Source organism: Panonychus citri, unplaced genomic scaffold, assembly GCF_014898815.1.
Source record: "Panonychus citri isolate SS breed McGregor unplaced genomic scaffold, ASM1489881v1 Contig00023, whole genome shotgun sequence".
In the NCBI taxonomy this organism is placed as follows: domain Eukaryota; kingdom Metazoa; phylum Arthropoda; class Arachnida; order Trombidiformes; family Tetranychidae; genus Panonychus; species Panonychus citri.
In genome coordinates this window covers 1443423-1463491 of record NW_026515428.1, presented here as the reverse complement: position 1 = coordinate 1463491, position 20069 = coordinate 1443423, and the positions used below count along the sequence as shown (strand labels likewise).

The window sequence follows — 20069 nt, the reverse complement described above, 5'->3', positions numbered from 1 at the left end:
TTATCATCAAAACCACCCTGACCCCGCCTTCCACTCTCCTGGAAACTCCTCCTTCATCATTTTTTTCTTCATCATCTTCTCTCTCTCTTTCTCATCATCATCATCATCCTCTCTCTCTCTCTCTCTCCCTCTTGTCTTTTTTTCTCATCTTCATTCTTGCCTCATTTCTGTCTCACACTCGACTTGATAAGCGACTTGAGTCCCTAACATTTCATGTCGTTAATATTGTAATATCATCATCTTTTCATCCTCATCTTCTTATCGTTTTCATCCTCATCCTATTCAAAGATATTACCTCAAGTGTATTGTGTTTCTGTGTATGTGTTTATCTACCTGTTACCTGTGTGTGTCTCTCTCTAAGTGTATCCATTGTGTTAATACTCATAATTAATTCAATGAGTAATTTTAATACCTTTTTGTGATCTACACAACAATTAACGGAAATTATCATTATTATTAGAGGACAAAAAGACACAATTGATTGGATTATAAGGAGATAATCTCAATCAATAAAGTGAATTTTAAACTCCAACAAAAAAATCCTAAATTCTCAATCATCTCATGATAATTGTGTGTTAACCATTTTGATAGTTAATTCAATTTCTCTTGAATTTGTTTTCGTATAACAATTAACCACCAAACAAAATGCTTCCATTTGAAACTCCAACCATTTTTGAACAATTACCTAAACAACTTTTCTCAGTACCAAAAGTTGTTTCCAATCAGAAGGATAAATTTGAATCCGATGAACTATTTCGTCGATTAAGTCGTGAATGTGAGGTATGTTAACCATCATGAGTTAATTAACTTCAAATCAATTGATTATTAATTGTTCTATCACATTGATTTGTTTAGATTCGTTATGTTGGTTATAAAGATCGCCCTTTAGTTGAACGTCGACTAAGATTTCAAACTGGATGTCGAGAGGGAACAACAGATCTCGTAAGTTAATTAACACTAATTAACAACCATCAATCAGTTAATTATATATCATCAAAATACTAATCAATATAAACTTTTACCTTTCCATCAATCACCAGGTATTTATACCAACGGGAACAAATCTACAATTAGTGTTTAATTCATGTGTAAATGGTTTTAGTGATTACTGTGATTTTGAAAAGGAAAGGAATAAGGTAAGTTGACCAATAGCTTGACCATTCTGATCACCTTGATAATCTCAATATACAATTAAACAATTGAATTCTAAACTTTGCTCTCTTGTCATCTTTACTCTCTCTCTCTCTCTCCCATGTGATTTCAGGTTCATTTTAAGTCAAGTTTCATCATGAATGGTGTTTGTGTCTACTGTAAGGGTTGGATTGACCTGGAGAAACTTGAAGGTATCGGTTGTCTTGAATACGATCAGGAGAGAGGTGCAATTGAAGATGCTTTTCTGAGGGAGCAAATTAAGGAATGGAACGATAAAATTAAGCAGATGCAACATCCGCTAATAAGCAACGAGAAAAGTATCACCTCGAATAAATTATACGAAAAAAACGAAAGAAACAATCTGGTAAGATTAATCACCTGAAGAACGAAACAAGAAAAACAAATTAGTTCGAAAGAAAAAGTTTTTTTTTCACTTGTTCGAAATGAAAAAGTTTCACCTTAGAAAAACTTTATCATCAATACGAGGGACAAAACGTGTTAATTTATTATCAATCTCAATATAATTTATATATATTTACAATCAACAATCAAATTTGATTATTACAAAGATTTCACTTTGGTTCAACTACTCACCTTGATCATCATCATCATCATCTTCATCTTCATCTTCATCATCTTACCTGCAAGTGATGCACTGATTTTTTTTGTCTCAATGTACAGTTAATCAAATGTTAATTATTATTATTATTTTTTTGCTTGATTATTTTGCTTACAATTTAATTAATTGTGGACTTGCCTTGATTGACCATTTAATACATTGACCATCCACTTTCCCACCCTGATAATCATCATCTCATCTAAATCTATTCCTTGATTCCTATTACCACCACCACCGATTTACTATTAATTACCACCTTGATTAGTTAACAATGATGATTAACAATATTGATTATTTTTAAATCTCAATCAATTAATCACCACAATTAACTTAAAAAATGATTTGACTCTGTTTAATGTTGATCGCAATGAGAAACATTTAAAAAAAAACAACACCAAAATCAATTTAATTGTTACCAAATACAAATAATACTTTTAAACCAATTACAATTGTTAGACTGACAATTTAATTATTTGACTCGTTTATTCAATTAACCTTAATCACAATCAAGTAAATTGATATACATTTCTACCTGTGTAAAAATTTAACAAATCAATTGACAATTGCAATGTAATAATAATTATATTATAATAATATTTTTCTCAATCAACAATTTACAATTTAAATTGCAAATTTACAAATGAAATGAAAATGTTAACTGAAAATCAATAATTTAAATATAACAATCAATCAAAACAACAAACAAAAAGTTGATTAATTAATTGATAGATTAAAACAAATCATTTACCAATAGTAAACATGATTAATTGTTACAAGAAGCTGAATGAAAATGATTATTAATACAAAAAGTAAATATTAAACAAAGAAAAGTAATGGTCAGTTTATGTGTATGATGGTCAAGTATAAGTTATTTTTTTTTTGTTGAAAAAAAGGTCAACACCATGTAAAATTATATTATTACACTATTATTATGATAAGGGTATAATTGTGACCGTTTATCGGCTTAAATGGCCATTAACCCGTCAATTTAAAGGGAAAACCTGAACACCCAAAGTCACAGTCAGTTAGCTGAAAGTAGTTACAAGATTTTGCTACTGTCACTTTACCTTCATCATCATCATCATCTTAATCTTCCTCTTTCTCCCTCCCTCTCTCTCTCTCTCTCTCTCTCTCTCTCTCTTACCTGTTTGTTTTTGTAGTACTTACCTTTGTTTTCCCAGACACACAAATATGAATTAAATTGTAAGAGTCTATGAGAGAGTGAGAAAGGTGATTAAATGGTTGGTGGAGGGTTTTCATGTTCCTTAATAGTGTTGATATGATACTCCGGAAGCCTCTAATTACCTTGATTTTGTTTTGAACAAGTTGAAGATAATGATGATGATTAAGAGAGAGAGAGAGAGAGCTCTAATTTAATAGTTTGCAATTTAAATTGTTAATTCAATTGATTCTTTTGTGCCTGTTTGTTTATTTACGGTTTTTGGTTTTCTCTTTCTTACCTTTTACCTCTAAACTCATTGTGGTCAAATATTAACACACTTTAAGGTCAGTCTCTTGTTTGTTTGCTGGACACAAGGAGAAGAAGAAGAAGAAAACGAAACCAGGTCAATGATAGTTGGAGACAAATTTAGGATTTGAAAGGGTCAATTTGTGTTGACATTGGTCATTGTGAGACCTTTGATTATCAATCGATCAATTTTCAAAGAATAGAAAATATCAAAATGTTTATTTCTTTTCTCTTCACAAACTCATAGATTTTATCATCTAGTCTCTCTCTCTCTCTCTCTCTCGTCATGGCTAATTGTGATATCTCTTTACAATATCATCATCATCATCTTACTCATTCTCATTATCAATGTAAATAATGATGATGATAATAACAGGTAAAAAAAGAGACTAAGATAAGATAATTAGTCAACTATTTAGTAGTAACTTTTTAATTGTAATAGCTGCAAAAACGATTCAGTGAGAACGATTCTCAGGCCAGTTTTTGTTTGTTGATACTGTCAGTTGAGGTTCTAACCTTTCCTACCTGAGTGTCTATTATTAAATAATAATAACACACGAAGGATATATTAGACATGGTCACTTGGTGTTTCCACTTGGTAAAGTATGAAAATGATGACCAGAGTAATGATGAACATGATGATGATAAAGTTATTCTCAAAGAAAAGTATCATCATCATGATAATAATTAAAATCTTACTCACTCATTGTTAAAAGATAAAACCACTTTGGGTCAGTCATTAGTGGACACTAATAGATGAGTTAACCTCGAATTTGAATTTTCAAACTTCCACTAATCTTTCGTATTCTCAATCAATCCTGATGATGACACAATTAGAACTTTCAACCAAAGATTTAATATCAAGGGTGTTTTTTCATGTTCCTCTTTCCCTCTATGGTGGAAAAAGGAAGCGGTGGGAAAAAGTAAAATGATAATCACGATGAAATAAGATGTAACTGTCATCTCTTATTTCAAAGGTTGATGATTTTGCGCGTTTTTTTTCACGTTCATTCAAAAAGTATCATGATGATGATCTGTTTTCTCACCATCATCTCATCAACATCATTCAACAAAATCTCTTCTACTCTTATTATCACTCTTACCCTCCATCTTCCCTTTATCATTATCATCATCTCCAAGTTGTTCTCTCTCTCTCTCCAATCCATTATATCATCAAATTCAATGTTTCTCCAGTTTCAAGTTGATTATTGAGTCACAAGTCTTTTGGTTACTCGATGAAACTTTTCCTGGTTTTCCTCCTTTCATTTTCCACCCAACAACCTTACCACCACCTCCTCCTCTTCCTCCTTCTCCGCCTTCATCTCTCAACATCATCATCATCTCTTTCTCTCTCTCTGATCAATATTCTGGTTTATCGATCGATTCACATTCACCACACAAGAAAACACAGATTGGGTATAAAAATACTTCTTTTGGGTTCCACTACTTCCTCTTCCTCTTCATCCTCATCATCAATACTTGATATTGAGTCTTTTTTGATTGGTTCTCTTCCTCTCTCTCTCTCTCTTTCTCCCAGCACACTTATCCATTGTATCTACTTTTATCATCATCATCATCATCTTCATAATCCTCCACCCAATCTATTTTCACAGCAAATTCACTAGAAATAACCAATACCCTATATTGAATCTATACTTTCAATATCTTTATGTATATATTGAGTATATTATGTATATCATTTCATTATTATTATTATAGAATCAAAATCAACAACAGAATCAATTTTCATGATAATATTTTCACTTGTTCATGATTTTTCATGATTAGATTCACTTACCATCCAATTAACTTTACTTATTGTCTCATCATCAGATTTAACTTTACTTGAATCATGGAGATGGTAAAAGAAAAACAAATTTATCATCATCATCATCTTCATTAGCATTATCATGAGGATGATGAAATTTTGATAATAATCATGTAAAAAAAGGTATAAAAAAACCCTGAATCTCTCAATGAATTTCAATTTACTCAAAGTGGCTCTTGCTCATGTTAATTATACAATTAATGTGAATTCATTATCATCAAGATAAGATATTCAAGTTTGTGTTGTTTTTTTTTGTTTCGTACAATTTAAATTGTTGTTGTTGTTGTTTTCTTAATTGCTATCAGCTCATCTGAAACAATTAATCAACAAACCTCCAAGGCTTACACTTTATTCACACTTTCATTCTGGAATCGTCATGAATTTTGAGAACCCTTTTTCTTTGAATTAATTGTTATCATTGTGGTACTTTTTTTAGTTACATTAGTTTATCTTCATCACCATCATCATCGTTTTTATCATCATTTCCATTCCCATTCTCATCAGTTTTAAAACGAGTTACCCAATCTTGATGGTTCTCAGTTATGATTCCGTTTTTAACTGAATTAACTGATTCCTCTTATCTTATTAGAAATGGACACGAGTTGAAGTGTGTGTGTGTGTGTTGTTGTTGTTGTTGGTGTTGTTGGTGTTTCAATGGTCAACACTCATTGACAGAATTTCTGTTTTCTTTTTTTCGAATAATATTTTTCTTCTTTCTCTTTCAATAAACAACAACAACAACGACAGGTAATCAACATGAAAAGGTAGCAATATGATTGACAGGATTTACCTTTATCTTTGACACACCAAACAAAATGAAGTGTAAACTTAAACTCTCATCAGCGTTTATAATAACACCCTTTCAATGGCCGATATTGAGGATGAGTAATATAAATAGTCACAGGTATGAAATGGTTACCTGGATGAATTGAGGTCAACTGAAGAGTGGAAGATGAAGATGAAGAGAGAGAGAGAGGAGGAAATGAAAGATCGAGATGGTTCAAGTTTTTCTTTCTCTATTTTCCTTGTTGTTATTTCCTCGATTGTTTAGTTTTTCATTGATCGTTTTTCTTGATTGTATTTTGCTCCTTCAATGACTTAGTCCAACAATTAGATTTAATAAATGTGTAATATTTTGACAATCCTTGATTTCGTCCTCAACATATAAATATCATCAACAATCAAGCATAAATTGTAACAATCAATGTGTTACCTTTCAAATGAGTAGCTATTTTTTTGAGAAATGATTTTATTATTAAGTTTGATAATCTAAACCATTTAATGGATCTAATGAAATGTAAATTGTTACTTTAATTGTTGACAATTTTCTCAATCGTTTGACAGTTTAAAAGCCATAATTGTTTACCTATTTATCCCTTGATTGTTCACAATTAATAGATTGATCTTTTTTTTTTGCTTCTCGCGTTCAATTTGCTAATCAAACTTTTGTCAAACACACAAAAAGTGCAATCAATTGATTTTTAGTTGATTAAAAAAATATTTTTCTTTCTCACTTGAATTCAAATTAACTCACTGATCATGGTGATCATGATCTGATAGATTTGGAGGTGATGATTGAAAAGTGATAATTGATGATTGATTATTGTGGGTTTACCTGTAATTGGTCAGAAAAGGAGGCAAACAAATTAACACAATTAACTGATTGTTGCTTGTGTATTTGGGATATTGTTCGTGTAGTTGGAATTACATTTCAATGGGTAATAGAAAAAAAATTCTGCAGATAAATGAACTCGAAAAGTTTTCTAGAACTTTTCAAGGTTCGAAACTTTTTTTGCTTCTGTTAATATTATTATCATTTATGCTACTTGAATTATCATTAGTGAACTTACACCAAATTACTCCACCCACAGTTACCCCACCCTCATGGAAGTGAATCATTAATCAAGAGAAGATGAAAGTTACTCAAGAACTTTTTCTCTCTCTCTCTCTCTCTCTCTCTCTCTCTCTCTATCCTTTTAATCATCGAAACAATTAACTCGCCAACGGTGGTAATTGAAATCAACCTCCACCACCATCAAATCTACACCTTCATGGTTAATTGTTTCATTCTCAGATTATGATAATCCTCACAATCAATACCATTTAGATGACAATCAAATGTTAAGAGAAAAAAACTTTTCTCAATTGAAAGTTTTTGAAATTTTTCCAACATTTACATTTCCATGAACTCTCATGATATTCATAGGAAATCATTATCAACTTCATGAGATATAAATATAATAATAGTTTTCATGGTTGAATTGATTTGTTATTTAGATTGTCATTTGTTTCCATTAATTAAGTTTAAAATTTAATTAGTCTGATTGTTGAGTAAATTTGTTGAGCCATAAAAAAGGTTCTATTTGGATTGATAATTGTTTACTAATTGTTGAAGAAGAATCAACAATCGTTATCAATTGAATATTGATTGTTAACGTGAAACAATCAGACAGTAAATTGTTGCCAATTACAATTGTTTGTGTGTTCAAATTGATTCCACCTTCTCCCTCTCACCCACCACCATCATCATCATCATCATCACCATCAACCACCACAATTCATGTAAGCAGAATGAGCAACAACAAAGCACAATTGACAAGAAGATATAATTTATTGAAAAAAAATGCCTCAAATTGTTACCTGTAAATCAAATTTTCAGGTAACAATTGATGAGATAAAAGGTAATGTGATATATACCTGAAAAACCAGATTCAGTTGATGTGGTTATTGGTACGTAAACGTAATTGTTGATGAACCATATCGTTAGTTTAGGTTAATTTATAATTATCATCATGATGATGATTAGATTAAGGTAGTTGATTAGGTTGAAGGAAAGTTCATCATTATCAAGAGGAGGAGAGGAAGAAGATGATCAAAGGGAGGGAATCAGGAGGAAGGTGGGAGGAGAAAGAATCGATAATAGAACATTATATTCATGGTGAAGATTCTGTAGAGTGGGTGGTGGAAATCAGGAAGGTGATAAGAGAGAGAGAGAGAGAGAGAGAGAGAGAAATTAACTCATTCAGAGCATGTAAAGTTCAGTTTAACCTGTAGAAAGATAATTAAATCTAATCAAATAAACCAAATTAATCTCAATGATAATTAACAGTTTACCCGCAAAACCAACTCAGCTTAATCATACAACTAATCATGTCTAGATTTAGCTTAATTGCTGTTAGATATAAACAACAATTAGCATTACAATTGATTTTTGTTTAAATTGTTATTGTTAAACATAATATTAAAAATATATAATTCAATTTGTTTATTAGTTTTTTTGTTTCATTGATAATAATTATCATACAAATGATAATATTTATATTTGATTATTTAGGTCAAGGTGATTGTGTTGTTGTTTTGAGAAAAGTTAATTGTTAACCAGTTAATTGTATCATTATCAGGTAAACTGTAGTCAACAATTAAAGATAATCAATAAAAGAAAATTAAAATTGATTGTTGTCTGATCTACAAAAATAACTGATAGTAAATGTTGAATTTGATTACCTACCAGTTATGAATATTTAATTGTTTGATTAACCATTAGACAGGAAAATAAAGCAATTAAACAATTAGTTTTGATTATAGGTAATAGATGATGAAGATGAGGATGAAAATGAGGATGAGGATGAAGATGAAGATTAGGATGAGGATAAAGTGTGTCTCATGTTATGGGTAATTTGAAGGTTAATGAGGTGACCGAGTTTTTGTTTACATCAAAATTCATCATCATCATCATTGAACATGATTAACATTCAATGTAAATATTGAGAAATTAATTTACAATCAGAATTCAATCATTAACAGATTAATCAGTTAATCGCTCAAGTTTTCAAGTAAATATAAATTGAGAGAGATAAATAATATAAAAAATGTTCAATTCTCAATGTAACATATTAAACGTGTCGACACCATAGACACACTCATCTAATATGTTTACATTGTTTCTCATCATCTTCATTTCCTCCAGTGAATACACACATTGGTGTTTATTGATGATAAAAAGATGATCAGGATGATGATGATGATGATTGTTTATAAGACATTTACAAAGTACACTGTATATTTATACGACTTTTCATCCTCATCAACAACAAAAAAACTCAATGATCATATTATGATATTATTAGTTATCCTTTTTGGTGGACTTCCTATTGAAAGATATTATTTATTTACCTCCCTCTCCATTAGCACTATGCCCTTTCACCCTCCACCTCCTCTTATCCTCCTCATCTCACTGATCCCTATGTGATGTATGTGTGTGTGTCTACTGTATTAACTCCCCTAGGACTATGTTTTATTACAATAGAATAGAATAGAATAGAGAATCGAAAGAGAGAAAGAGAAAGAGAGAGAAAGGAAAAAGTTCGAACATGAAAAATTTGGAGAAAATTATTTTATTCATATATCACATCGAAACACTGAATTTGCGTTACAATGGACACACTTTCCTATGAGATTTTAAGTTAGTCTCTCTCCTTAGATTTTAATATCTTTCCTCTTCATCTTCATTTTTCATCCATTAACTGTTACGACATTGTATCTATCCATTCATCTTTATGATAAACTCAGTGTCTTGTCCCTTTATCATCGGCACCATATGAATACTGTTTATCCCATTTGGATTATCCCTCCCAACTAAAAGCCCCATAGACACACAAAGTAATTGACTTTTTATTTGATCGATTTTTTTTTCACTTCGACTTAATATTCCCTCTCTCTTTCTCTCTATCTTACCTTTGACCTTCTTAAATTATCTTTTATCATCATCTTTTAGCATCTTCCATCATGAATACCCTTTTTTATCATCTATTATCTCATTTTTGACACTCTCTTTCTTACTCTGTGTGTGTGTGTCGATGGTCAGTGAACGGTGACCCCTTCGAGGTCTCAGACAATGTGACACATAAAAGGTTAACCTCAAGGTGGCCCATCGGTATTTTGTTGCTATTATTATGGCTACTATGGTGTGTCCCTATTGTCAAATGGTCAAACCTATGACCTGAACCTGTGTGTGTCGTATATATTATTATGATTATTTACCTTTGAATACCATATTCCAGTGGTCATCTAAATAGTGGAAAACCAAAAATGGTTTATCTTTTTTTTTCTCATTCGCTTTTGTTACTTGACCAATGTATTAATACCCTTCAAATAGTTATACAAATTTTTAAATGAAACAATTTATATAAATCAACACAATCAACTTTTTTTTCATGTTTACCTTTTCCCGTTTTACTAACTGGTCAGTAAACAATCATTGATGGTCATCGGAATAGCAACTTAGTTGTCACATTGAAAAAAAAATCAAAGTACAATATCGTATTGGCAATAAGTTAACAATACAAACAATCAAAAAGTTGATTTTCTGAAAAACAATCAATCGATATCAACATTTAATTGTGATACTTTTTTCATGTATTCATATTCAATATAAAGCAAATAGTAAACGATAACAAAAAAATAGCATCAATGTAACAATCATTGTAACGTGTATGTAACAATGTTTAGTTGGTTAAAGTTGATTAGCTTCAAGTTGATTAGTTTACTTTCCAGATTAATAGCAGATTAGGTTATAACCTTTGGCCTTGTATCGAGTTTGCAAATATTACCACTGGTGAGTCTTTGTGATTAGGGACACAAATATTGTGTGTGGTGTTGATGGTGACAGAATCAATATCAGATTGATTGTGGTAGAAGGTGAAAGTGATGAGGATGGAGAAAAAATCATCAGGAGGTTCCGGTGGTGAGGAAATAAATGAAGATGAAGATGAAAGAAACCAAAGGTGACCAATAAAAGGGAAGATATTACATGATAAAGAGGGTTGGATATCGAGGGGTGATAGGTAAAAATGAGAGAGAGAGAGAGAGAGAGAGAGAGTCTCGTGTCAAGTTGAGATGTGGGTCAATATATTAAATAAGAATATCAAATAGAAAAGAGAATAGAAAAAAAGTTTTCTTTTTGCAAAGAAATCACTTGAAAATTGTATTTCTCAATTTTTACATTTCTCATTCATTGACACAATTAATTGTATTCATCTTCATTCTCATCATCATCATTGTCTGAATTGTTAATAAGTCGCCATAATGAATTCATTTTGACGGTCATCATCATCATAATGATGATAATTATAATGATAATTGAATGTTGAGGGTGAAGTTTGTATATAAGGTTGGAGGTGGTAAATGTATGACCCACAAAAACCACCCCGATAGTTTCTTGGTTCCGCTTTGGCCTTTGCGATTCAGACACTGTCCCAAGCAAGGTCAACCTCTTAACCTATATTGTGTTTATTGTTATGATGATGATGATGATGAGGATGATTATTATCATTTATATTGTTCCTTTTGAACAATTGTCTTCCTTTCCTTTTCTTCCTCTTTTTTATTGGTAATCTCATTTTCACAGCATCCGAAGTCATCATTATCATCACACTGTTATTATTATTTATTATACATCTTCATCTTCCGTTTTCACCATCATCACCTACCTTTTACATCATCGTGATGATGAATATCATCATCATCATCATCGTTTGCATAATAAAATAGCCCTCTGTCCATCCCTTGTATGTTTGTCGATATGAACATGATGACGATGATGATGATGATAGAGGAAAGAAATGTTTTTTCCCTCTCACCTTTCATCACTTTACCTTTTTTACCCATCAACATCATCTTCTTATCATCATCATCTTAATCATCTTGTTACTCTGCCAACAATAACAATCTTAATCACTTTCAATTACTACTAAATGGTGTGAATACAAACTTCACTTTCTCAATGTAAAAACTCAAGATCAACTACTTCAGGTTTAGAACTTGAAACTTGTTGAAAATTTTTTTTTCGAATTTTACTTTTTATTTCGATTCTTTTCATCGCCATTATCATCATCATCATCATCGACATAAGAACACTCAATCTAAATTGTCCATCAAGTGGACACTCAATTGCATTACAATTAACAATTTGTATCCAAATAATGTTATTTCGAGTCACTTGAATTCATCTTGATGGTGAAAACAATCAGTTGAATAAAATAAACTTCAACTTAACGGTAATTTGAAATTAAATATTCATGATAATGTTAAACTGACCATTTGAAAACTGACCAGTGAAAAGGTTATTATATGAAAATCATAATTTTATCAGACAAAAAGTGAAAGGTTAAACCACTTCAATATAGTTAAATATGTTAACCCAATCAAATACACAATCAAGTTAACAATCAAATGAACAAAATGAAAAAAAAACTTATGAAAATCAATTTCAATCGATATGAAAACTAAATGATCAAGTTAATTGTTAATCGATTTTGTAAAGTGTGAAAATCAATGATAGACAAAAACATTGCGACAAATGAAACGTAAATAATTACAATTAGTTAAACTAGACTCTAGTTAAATTAATCACAATTAAACCATGGAAAACAATTTAATCCAATTGAAATCTAAACACGTTAATTGTTGGCAAACTTTAATCTTGCATAAAAAAAACAAACTGATAGTAAAATATTGAAACGATTAACAACAATGAATAAGATTAACAATCAATATAATCTGAAAGTGGATTTAATTTTGACTTTAGCTTAATGATTATTAATAAGGCGTTACCAATGGTAAGGCCTAAGGAAGATGATGATGAAATAGATAAAGATGATAATGAAGATGAGGATAAACTAGATTGACTTAACCTTGAAGGATAAAAGGTTAAGGATTGACAATAGGGTGGGACAAACAATGGAACCTGATTTTTCAGGTTGAACAAAATGATAATCATATTGATTATGATGAGGATGATGAGGCCAATTGCTTGATTGTTGTTAAATTGTTGGAAAAAAATTGAATATCTCTCTCTCTCTCTCTCTCTCTCTCTCTGTAATATTATTATTATGCTAAATCACCGTGAATAATAATAAATAGCAATTGGATGTAAACATAATATTGTCAATGAGGTTGAATAGGTTTAAGGATAAGCAAAAGCCAGATAACTTTTTCATCCTATTGGGATAAAGATGAAGATTTTTAGTTTTTTTTATCATCTTACTGCTTTGTGAATATGAGGATAAGGATGAGGATGGAGAGGAAAAATTTTGTATTAAACTTTTAATCCGTAAGTTTGAATATTGTATATCTGTGTGTGTATTCATTTGGTTATTGTAAGAATGCTAAATGCATATTATATGATGATGAAAAGGGCAAAGGGCATAAGGCAAGTAGGTTTTGTGCTAATAAGTTTTTTTGTTGTTGTTGAGATGATAAAGGATGAAGAGAGTGAGAGAGAAAGAGAGATGATGATGATGATGATGATGAAGGATGAAAAATGTGATTCTGTTATAAGGCGATTAGGATTCATTTGTATGAGAGATTAAGTCGACCAGGCGATATGTAATTCTGGCACAAGGTGATGAGAGCGAGAGATGATTATTAGGATGATAAATACTGAAACAAGAAGAATGATAATGATGATGATGAAAAATGAAGATGATATATGAAAGATGAGAGAGAGAGAAAGAGAGACTAGAAAGATTCCAAACCGGATGATACTGAGATGATAATGTTGGTGGGATGAGGATGCTAACGGAAATTATAGTTATAACCTATAGAAAAGACTGGGATTTTGTTGACTTGGATAAATTATCATCTTTTATCATCATCATCATTATCATTATCTTCATCCTCTTTCTTTTCTCTCTTTCTCATAATTTTTTATCCGATTATGTGAAGACCTTTTTTTCACTTGGATATTATTTAAAATAGTTGACATATTTAACTTATTATTAAGGGTGGAAAGTGTAAGTGAAGTGGGTTTACTTTAGGAAGATGATGATGATGATCAAGTATTATAATCATCATCAGTTATCTTCCTCATCTTTTATCATTATCTTTCTTCAGTTATCAATTGAAAGTACTCAGTAAACACTTGAACACTCAATTCACAAAGATGATGATGATGATTGTTTAATATTAGATTTTAAGTTGTATGAGAAAGAAGAGGAAAAAAAATTATCTCCATCACTTTGACATATTCATGATCATGAATTTGATTCTGATTCCAAACAAAGTGAATTGAAATCAGTTCAAATTTACTCTTCTATTACATAACTACTCATCTAATTGTAATAATTAAACGTTTTCTCCCTCTGATTGTGATTAAATTTGATCCACTAATCTGTTAATCTTAATTTGTTGTTTTCTTTTTCTCTATTTTCTTAAGCCTAATCAGATTGATAATCGTTTCTGTGGAATGCAACTTGGACGTTCATTGATGGTTTAATCGCTAATCCTGTTAAGTGTTATCTCACTCCGTGTTATCCACTCCCACCACTATTAATCTCATCTATTCCCATGATTACTGATGAAGCAATTAACTAATTTTCCGGTGATATCCAAGGTTTTCATGGATGGACTATCATCAAAATCATCATCATCATCATGGTTACCAATTAAATGACCTAAACTGCTTGATTATAAATCTTAATCCTAATAATTAATCCAGTGTGTGTACAAAGTCCCATCCAAATACCTAAATATTATAAATATATTGGGTGTGTTTAATTAATTCAATTGATTGATTCAAATGATGATGATGATTATTGAACAAAAAAAAACAATAAGCAATTGATGATAATAATATTAATCCAAATCCTTATCAAATCCTTTAATCCTAATCCTAAAGAAAAAAGCAAAAAAAAAATTCAAAATAATACAATGATTATAATGATAAACTTTGAAATTTTTTTATCACAATTAATTGAACGGGATTAACAATTTAATTATATTAACAAATCACTAAATCAAATTGATTATTTCATTTAATCAAACAATCAGGTAAACCCAATATTATATTATAATAATACAACTGTATAAGCATATAAATATTATATATATTTCAAGTTGATTTAAATTGCTAACAATTGATTAACTTAAATTAACATTTAGAGACTAAAGTGAATTCAATATTAATTATATATATTATATGATAAAATTTGATGATTAATTATGATTATAATTAAATTATTATTGAAACTAAATTATGATTTACAAGAAATTGTAATTTTTTTTGTTGTTGGTGAAACTTTTTGTCCAATGGTTTGAACTTGAAAATTTCAATCATGAAAATGTTGTTGATTGTGTTGATTAAGTTGATTAGATTATGAAGAGAATTGTTGATTTAAATTGTAGGTGACAATCAACAATGGTTAACAGATATTGAGAGATAATTGTTGTCATTGATTGTCAGTTGGGTTGTTGTAGCTAAAGGGATGAAGTTTTGTAAAGAAGATGAAGAAGAAAAAAAAAGTTTAATATTTTACAATGGAAATGAATGAGAGGATGGAGAGAGTGGGAGAGAGAGAGAGAGAGGTGATCAGAGTGGGTGATAAGCTAACGGGGTGGATTTTGAGTCTCACTCTGTGATTTAAGGGGTGAAAAAGGATTAGCTTATAATGGTGAGTGAGAATGATAATGTTGATGGGTGGTGAGGGTTGAAAAGAGGAGGTGAAGATGAAGGATAAATGGTCGATGTTTATTGTTGATGATTTTATCTTTGGGTGTCTGTTGATTGTATTGTTTGTGTATTTAGATGATACAACAATGATTAAATCAACTGACAAGGAGAAAGAAATAAAAATGATGGAGGAAAAAAAGCAGAGAGAGAGAGAGAGAGAGAGTTATTGAGGGAGAGCGGGTGATAAAAAGGAGGAAATGATAATAAAGGAACAATCAATTGTAATGATGATGATGATGATGGGAGATGAGCTTTAGAGTCAAGAGGTAAAAGGTCAGTTCTCAACGGGGTCAATATCAAACCTTTTTTATTAACTCTATCCTGAGGATATGAATATCCTTTCACTTTTGCTTGGTCAAGCGATGGTCAGAGGAGGAGGGGAGGAAGGTGCTGATGATGATGGTGGTGGGTTAATGTAGGAAGTGAAACTCATATGTCCATTATCATTATTGACTATTTACATTGATACTTTTGTCCAATAGGTCACTTTTAATGGGAAGGGTAAGTGAGAGAGAGAGAGTAAGGTAAGTGAATGGGATAATTGTCATCAATATAATCATTATTGTTGCTATTATGAAAAAGATAATGATGACCATTGGTCAGTTGTGTGTGAATGATATTGATGCTCAATTGAATTGTTGTCATTGAGAAAAAAAAGTTTTTTTTTCAAAGGAGTAACAGATAACCTTTAATTGTTATATTACAATATTGATTATCATTTATGATCAACAATTATTATTATTTTTATGGAAACTATTTAATAACTTTTTGGCTCTCTCTCTCTCTCAAGGTAATCAATAGTTTACTCATATTAATTAACATAATTTAAGGTAATCAATCAAATTATTGTTCGGGTTAGAGTAAAAATAGTAAATGGATAATTTTTTAATCTTTTGTTTCTTTTAACTCTTAACATTTACCTTGATTATTATGAACTCAATCAGGTGGGTAATCAATCATTCTGAGTAATCATTTGAACCACAATGATTAAATTTCAATAATTAACCAGAAATAATTGGAGACAAAAAGGTAAGCCATGATTAGGAAGATAATGATGATAAGAAGGAGGAAGATAATGGGATGAGGAAGATAGAGAGCAAGAGAGAAAGATGATAATGATGATGATGATGTTGATGATAAAAGCAAAAAGGTTAAACCATTATTTGACTTTTTACCTGTTCAATAAACAAATAGACAAAATGACCAACGGTAATGACCCAGAGATTTAATTAGATTGACCAAATAAAAACCAAAACAAAAAAGGGTAAAGAGTAAAAGTCAATCTTTCAAAGTTGATGACCATTGATGATGATGTTAACTTTTGACTTACCTGTGAGATTGATTGAAGGTAATTTTGCCGAAAAAAAGTTCTAATAGTGCAAAGATTGGTAAGAGAAACTTTTACGACCGTAAAGTGGCCTCAATTTTGTGGGGAGAGATTTTTGAAGGTCCATTCATTGATTCAGGTAAATAGAGACAAGAGACTCACTCATCTCATCTCATCAGGTGAATGATGATAAAAACAATTGACTCGATAAATAGTAAACATCTGATGATGGTCAAGATGATGATGATGATGATGATTATAAATAAAAGAAGATAATTTTTTGTTTCTAAAACAAGAAAATCATTCATTTACCTGTTCATCTTTTACTTCACCTGTAGCTTACTAATAATTACCTGATGACCACACCTTTTTACAGGAAAACCTGATCACCATTATCAGAAAATGTTAGATGATGATGATCATCATCACAAAATAATGATGATAAATAGGCTTGCAAATGTTTATCATCATCAATCCTATAATTTGAAATAATAATAACTTGTTACTGGTCATCATCATGGGAAATCAACTGACCATCAAGGTAAATATCATCAAAATACATTCCCAAGTAATTAAATCAATTTTTTTTATCATAATCAATATTAGGAAAGGTTAATCAAAGTGAAACAATTAGATGTTTTTTTTAAAAAAAATGATCACATCAATTTTTGATGGTAATTTTTGTAGTTTCAATCAATCACAATTTCTTAATCATCATCAAACAGTCTGATGATAAAAATGCTAGAGTTTTTTTGATTACAATTGATTAATATCTCATTATCCTATTATCATATTTCACTAATAATAAACAACAATTATTACAATTTGTCAATTTAATCACAATGTACAAGTCGTGTGTCAAAGCTTAAGACAAACTCAAATAGCCACTTACATTTGGATGATATTGTAAACTCACCTTTTTCATCCCACCATCACCACGACCTCATCATCATCTTGTCATCACTTTTGAGAGAGAGAGAGAGAGAGAGAGAAAGAACAAAAAATAAACAGAATCATCAGAAAGAGAGAAAGAGAGAAAGAGACAGAGAGAGAGAGAGAGAGAGAAGATGAGATTCTCTTCTTTCTTTATGACATGAAAGACACGCGTTGATTTAAAGAGAGATGATGAGGAAAGATGATCATCATCATCTTTCTCATATATTACTTTTCATCTTCATCTCCTTCTTTCTCCTCCTCCTTCTTGTCCGCCTACTCATCAGTTTCCTTAAAGATACTCAACCAAATATACTGAAGATAATTTAACTTCCTCCTTTTTTTGGGACATTTTCACCCAAAAATCCTATTATTTATTTCACCTCAATAACCAACATCTACAAAACGAAACCCACCCCACCCTTACCCACCTCAAACTCCCTCTCTCACTAATCTCTTATCCCACTGTGATTGTGTCAAAACATTGGTCTAATCAATGTTGAATTAGTGTTAACTGTGTTAATCATGTGAAGAGATAATTGTAAATCTTATACTTTTTTTTATCCTGTCAAATTGTAATCAATCTATGGGAAAAATCATTGAACAAATCAAATGAAAGCCCAAAAAAAGGATCAACAATTAACAGTAAATTGTAACAATTTTTACCACAAAATTGATAGATTTTCACTAATATTAATCCTAATCACAATCAACTTGAGACTTAAATTGTCAACTTTTTGATTGTGTCATCATCACGGTGGGAAAATAAAACTTATCCAATCATATTAACAATCACAATGATCAATTTAATAGATTGGATTGAGATCAACAATCAAAAAACATGAAAAAACACAAAAAAATCAACAACAACAACAGGATAATAAGTTAATTGTGTAATCATATTTACAATCCTCAAGATCAACAACAAGGATTGTAATAGAGGAAATAATAATCGTTACAATTAGTTAATTGTTGTAACAGAAACAAAACAAAAAGCAAAAACCAGTAGACTCATTAATCAATTGAAAAGTTTTCATTTTTACAACAAAACAATTGAAAACGTAAATCAAAATTAATCAATGTTTTAAAAACCTTAATCACTACAGAACTGATTGTTTCCTTAATCATATAATTATTGGGTTTTGATAGCATTGATTGTTACAATTTTGCTAAATCTAATTATGATTATTATCATCGAGTTACCAATAATAATATAATGATATGTATCTGTTAACTGATTACCATTTAGATGAAGTTTAACACGTCTATTCAATCACAATTAATACCAATCATTATAATTTACTAATCACCATAATCAATAGACTTAGTTAATCGTTATCATCATCATAATCATCATGATAATCACAATAATTATAATGATGATAATCAAAGTAAAACAAAAAATAGTTGTAATTTCAATTTGTTCATTGGCTTTTCCTTTGATAATTATTAGCTACAATAATTGATTGATGAACTAACCAGCAACATATCATTGTAATTTAATGATGAGGATCAACATGATGATGATGATAAAGATGATAAGGATGATAATCATCATTGATTGTGGGTTGAAAATTGCAATTGTTTTACAAACTTTTTTTTTCTACCAAAAAAAAAATTCTAATAATGTCAAGGTAACTAATACAACAAATATAAATGAATCAATGATTTTTTCACTACAGATGAACCCAAATCTCACCAAAAACTGTAGCATCCTCATCCTCATCACCATCATCATCATCATCATCTTTATCATCTTCATCAAAAGCCTATAATTTAGTATAACTTGATAGCCCAAGGAGAAACCAAGGTAAAAACCATCTCTCTCTCTCTCTCTCATCGTCATCATACCTTACCTTTTGTTTGGATGCCTCTGTAGTAAAGGTAAATGGGATGAAGATGAGGATGAGGATGAAAAAATACTAAAAAATTGAGACAAAAATTTTATCCATAATAATAATTATATCCCTTAGGTTTGGATGATTAGGATTATCCTGCCTCGGGCGATTTACCTGTTTACTCAGTGAGCTTTGTACAAAATGTTAGATATACTCTTGATCAATATGATTGAGCTAATTGTCCAAAAGTTTAATGATGATGATTCCTTGTTAATCAATGTGACAATTTAAGGTAAACAAAAAAGTTTCATTGGATCAATTGTTTAACTTATATTACATTATGATAAATGATTAATTTCATTCAATCTTTGTAATTGATTGGTAATAATAATATTTA

At 30.3% G+C, this 20069-nt stretch overlaps 1 protein-coding gene across 2 annotated transcripts; it reads left to right on the top strand.

The window, feature by feature from the left end:
* The first annotated feature begins 155 nt into the window (after positions 1–155).
* Positions 156–14792, top strand: LOC128395544 (protein big brother-like). 2 transcript variants are annotated; one of them, XM_053355979.1, is made up of 5 exons: positions 157–780; positions 856–942; positions 1041–1136; positions 1265–1516; positions 14282–14792. In XM_053355979.1, exons 1-5 carry the CDS (start codon positions 646–648, stop codon positions 14339–14341), a joined length of 630 nt encoding a protein of 209 aa, XP_053211954.1. In that variant the 5' UTR covers positions 157–645; the 3' UTR covers positions 14342–14792. The 2 variants fall into 2 exon arrangements, with proteins under 2 accessions (XP_053211963.1, XP_053211954.1); XM_053355988.1 differs by lacking the exon at positions 1041–1136 and having other exon boundaries at positions 156–780.
* Positions 14793–20069: the final 5277 nt, after the last annotated feature.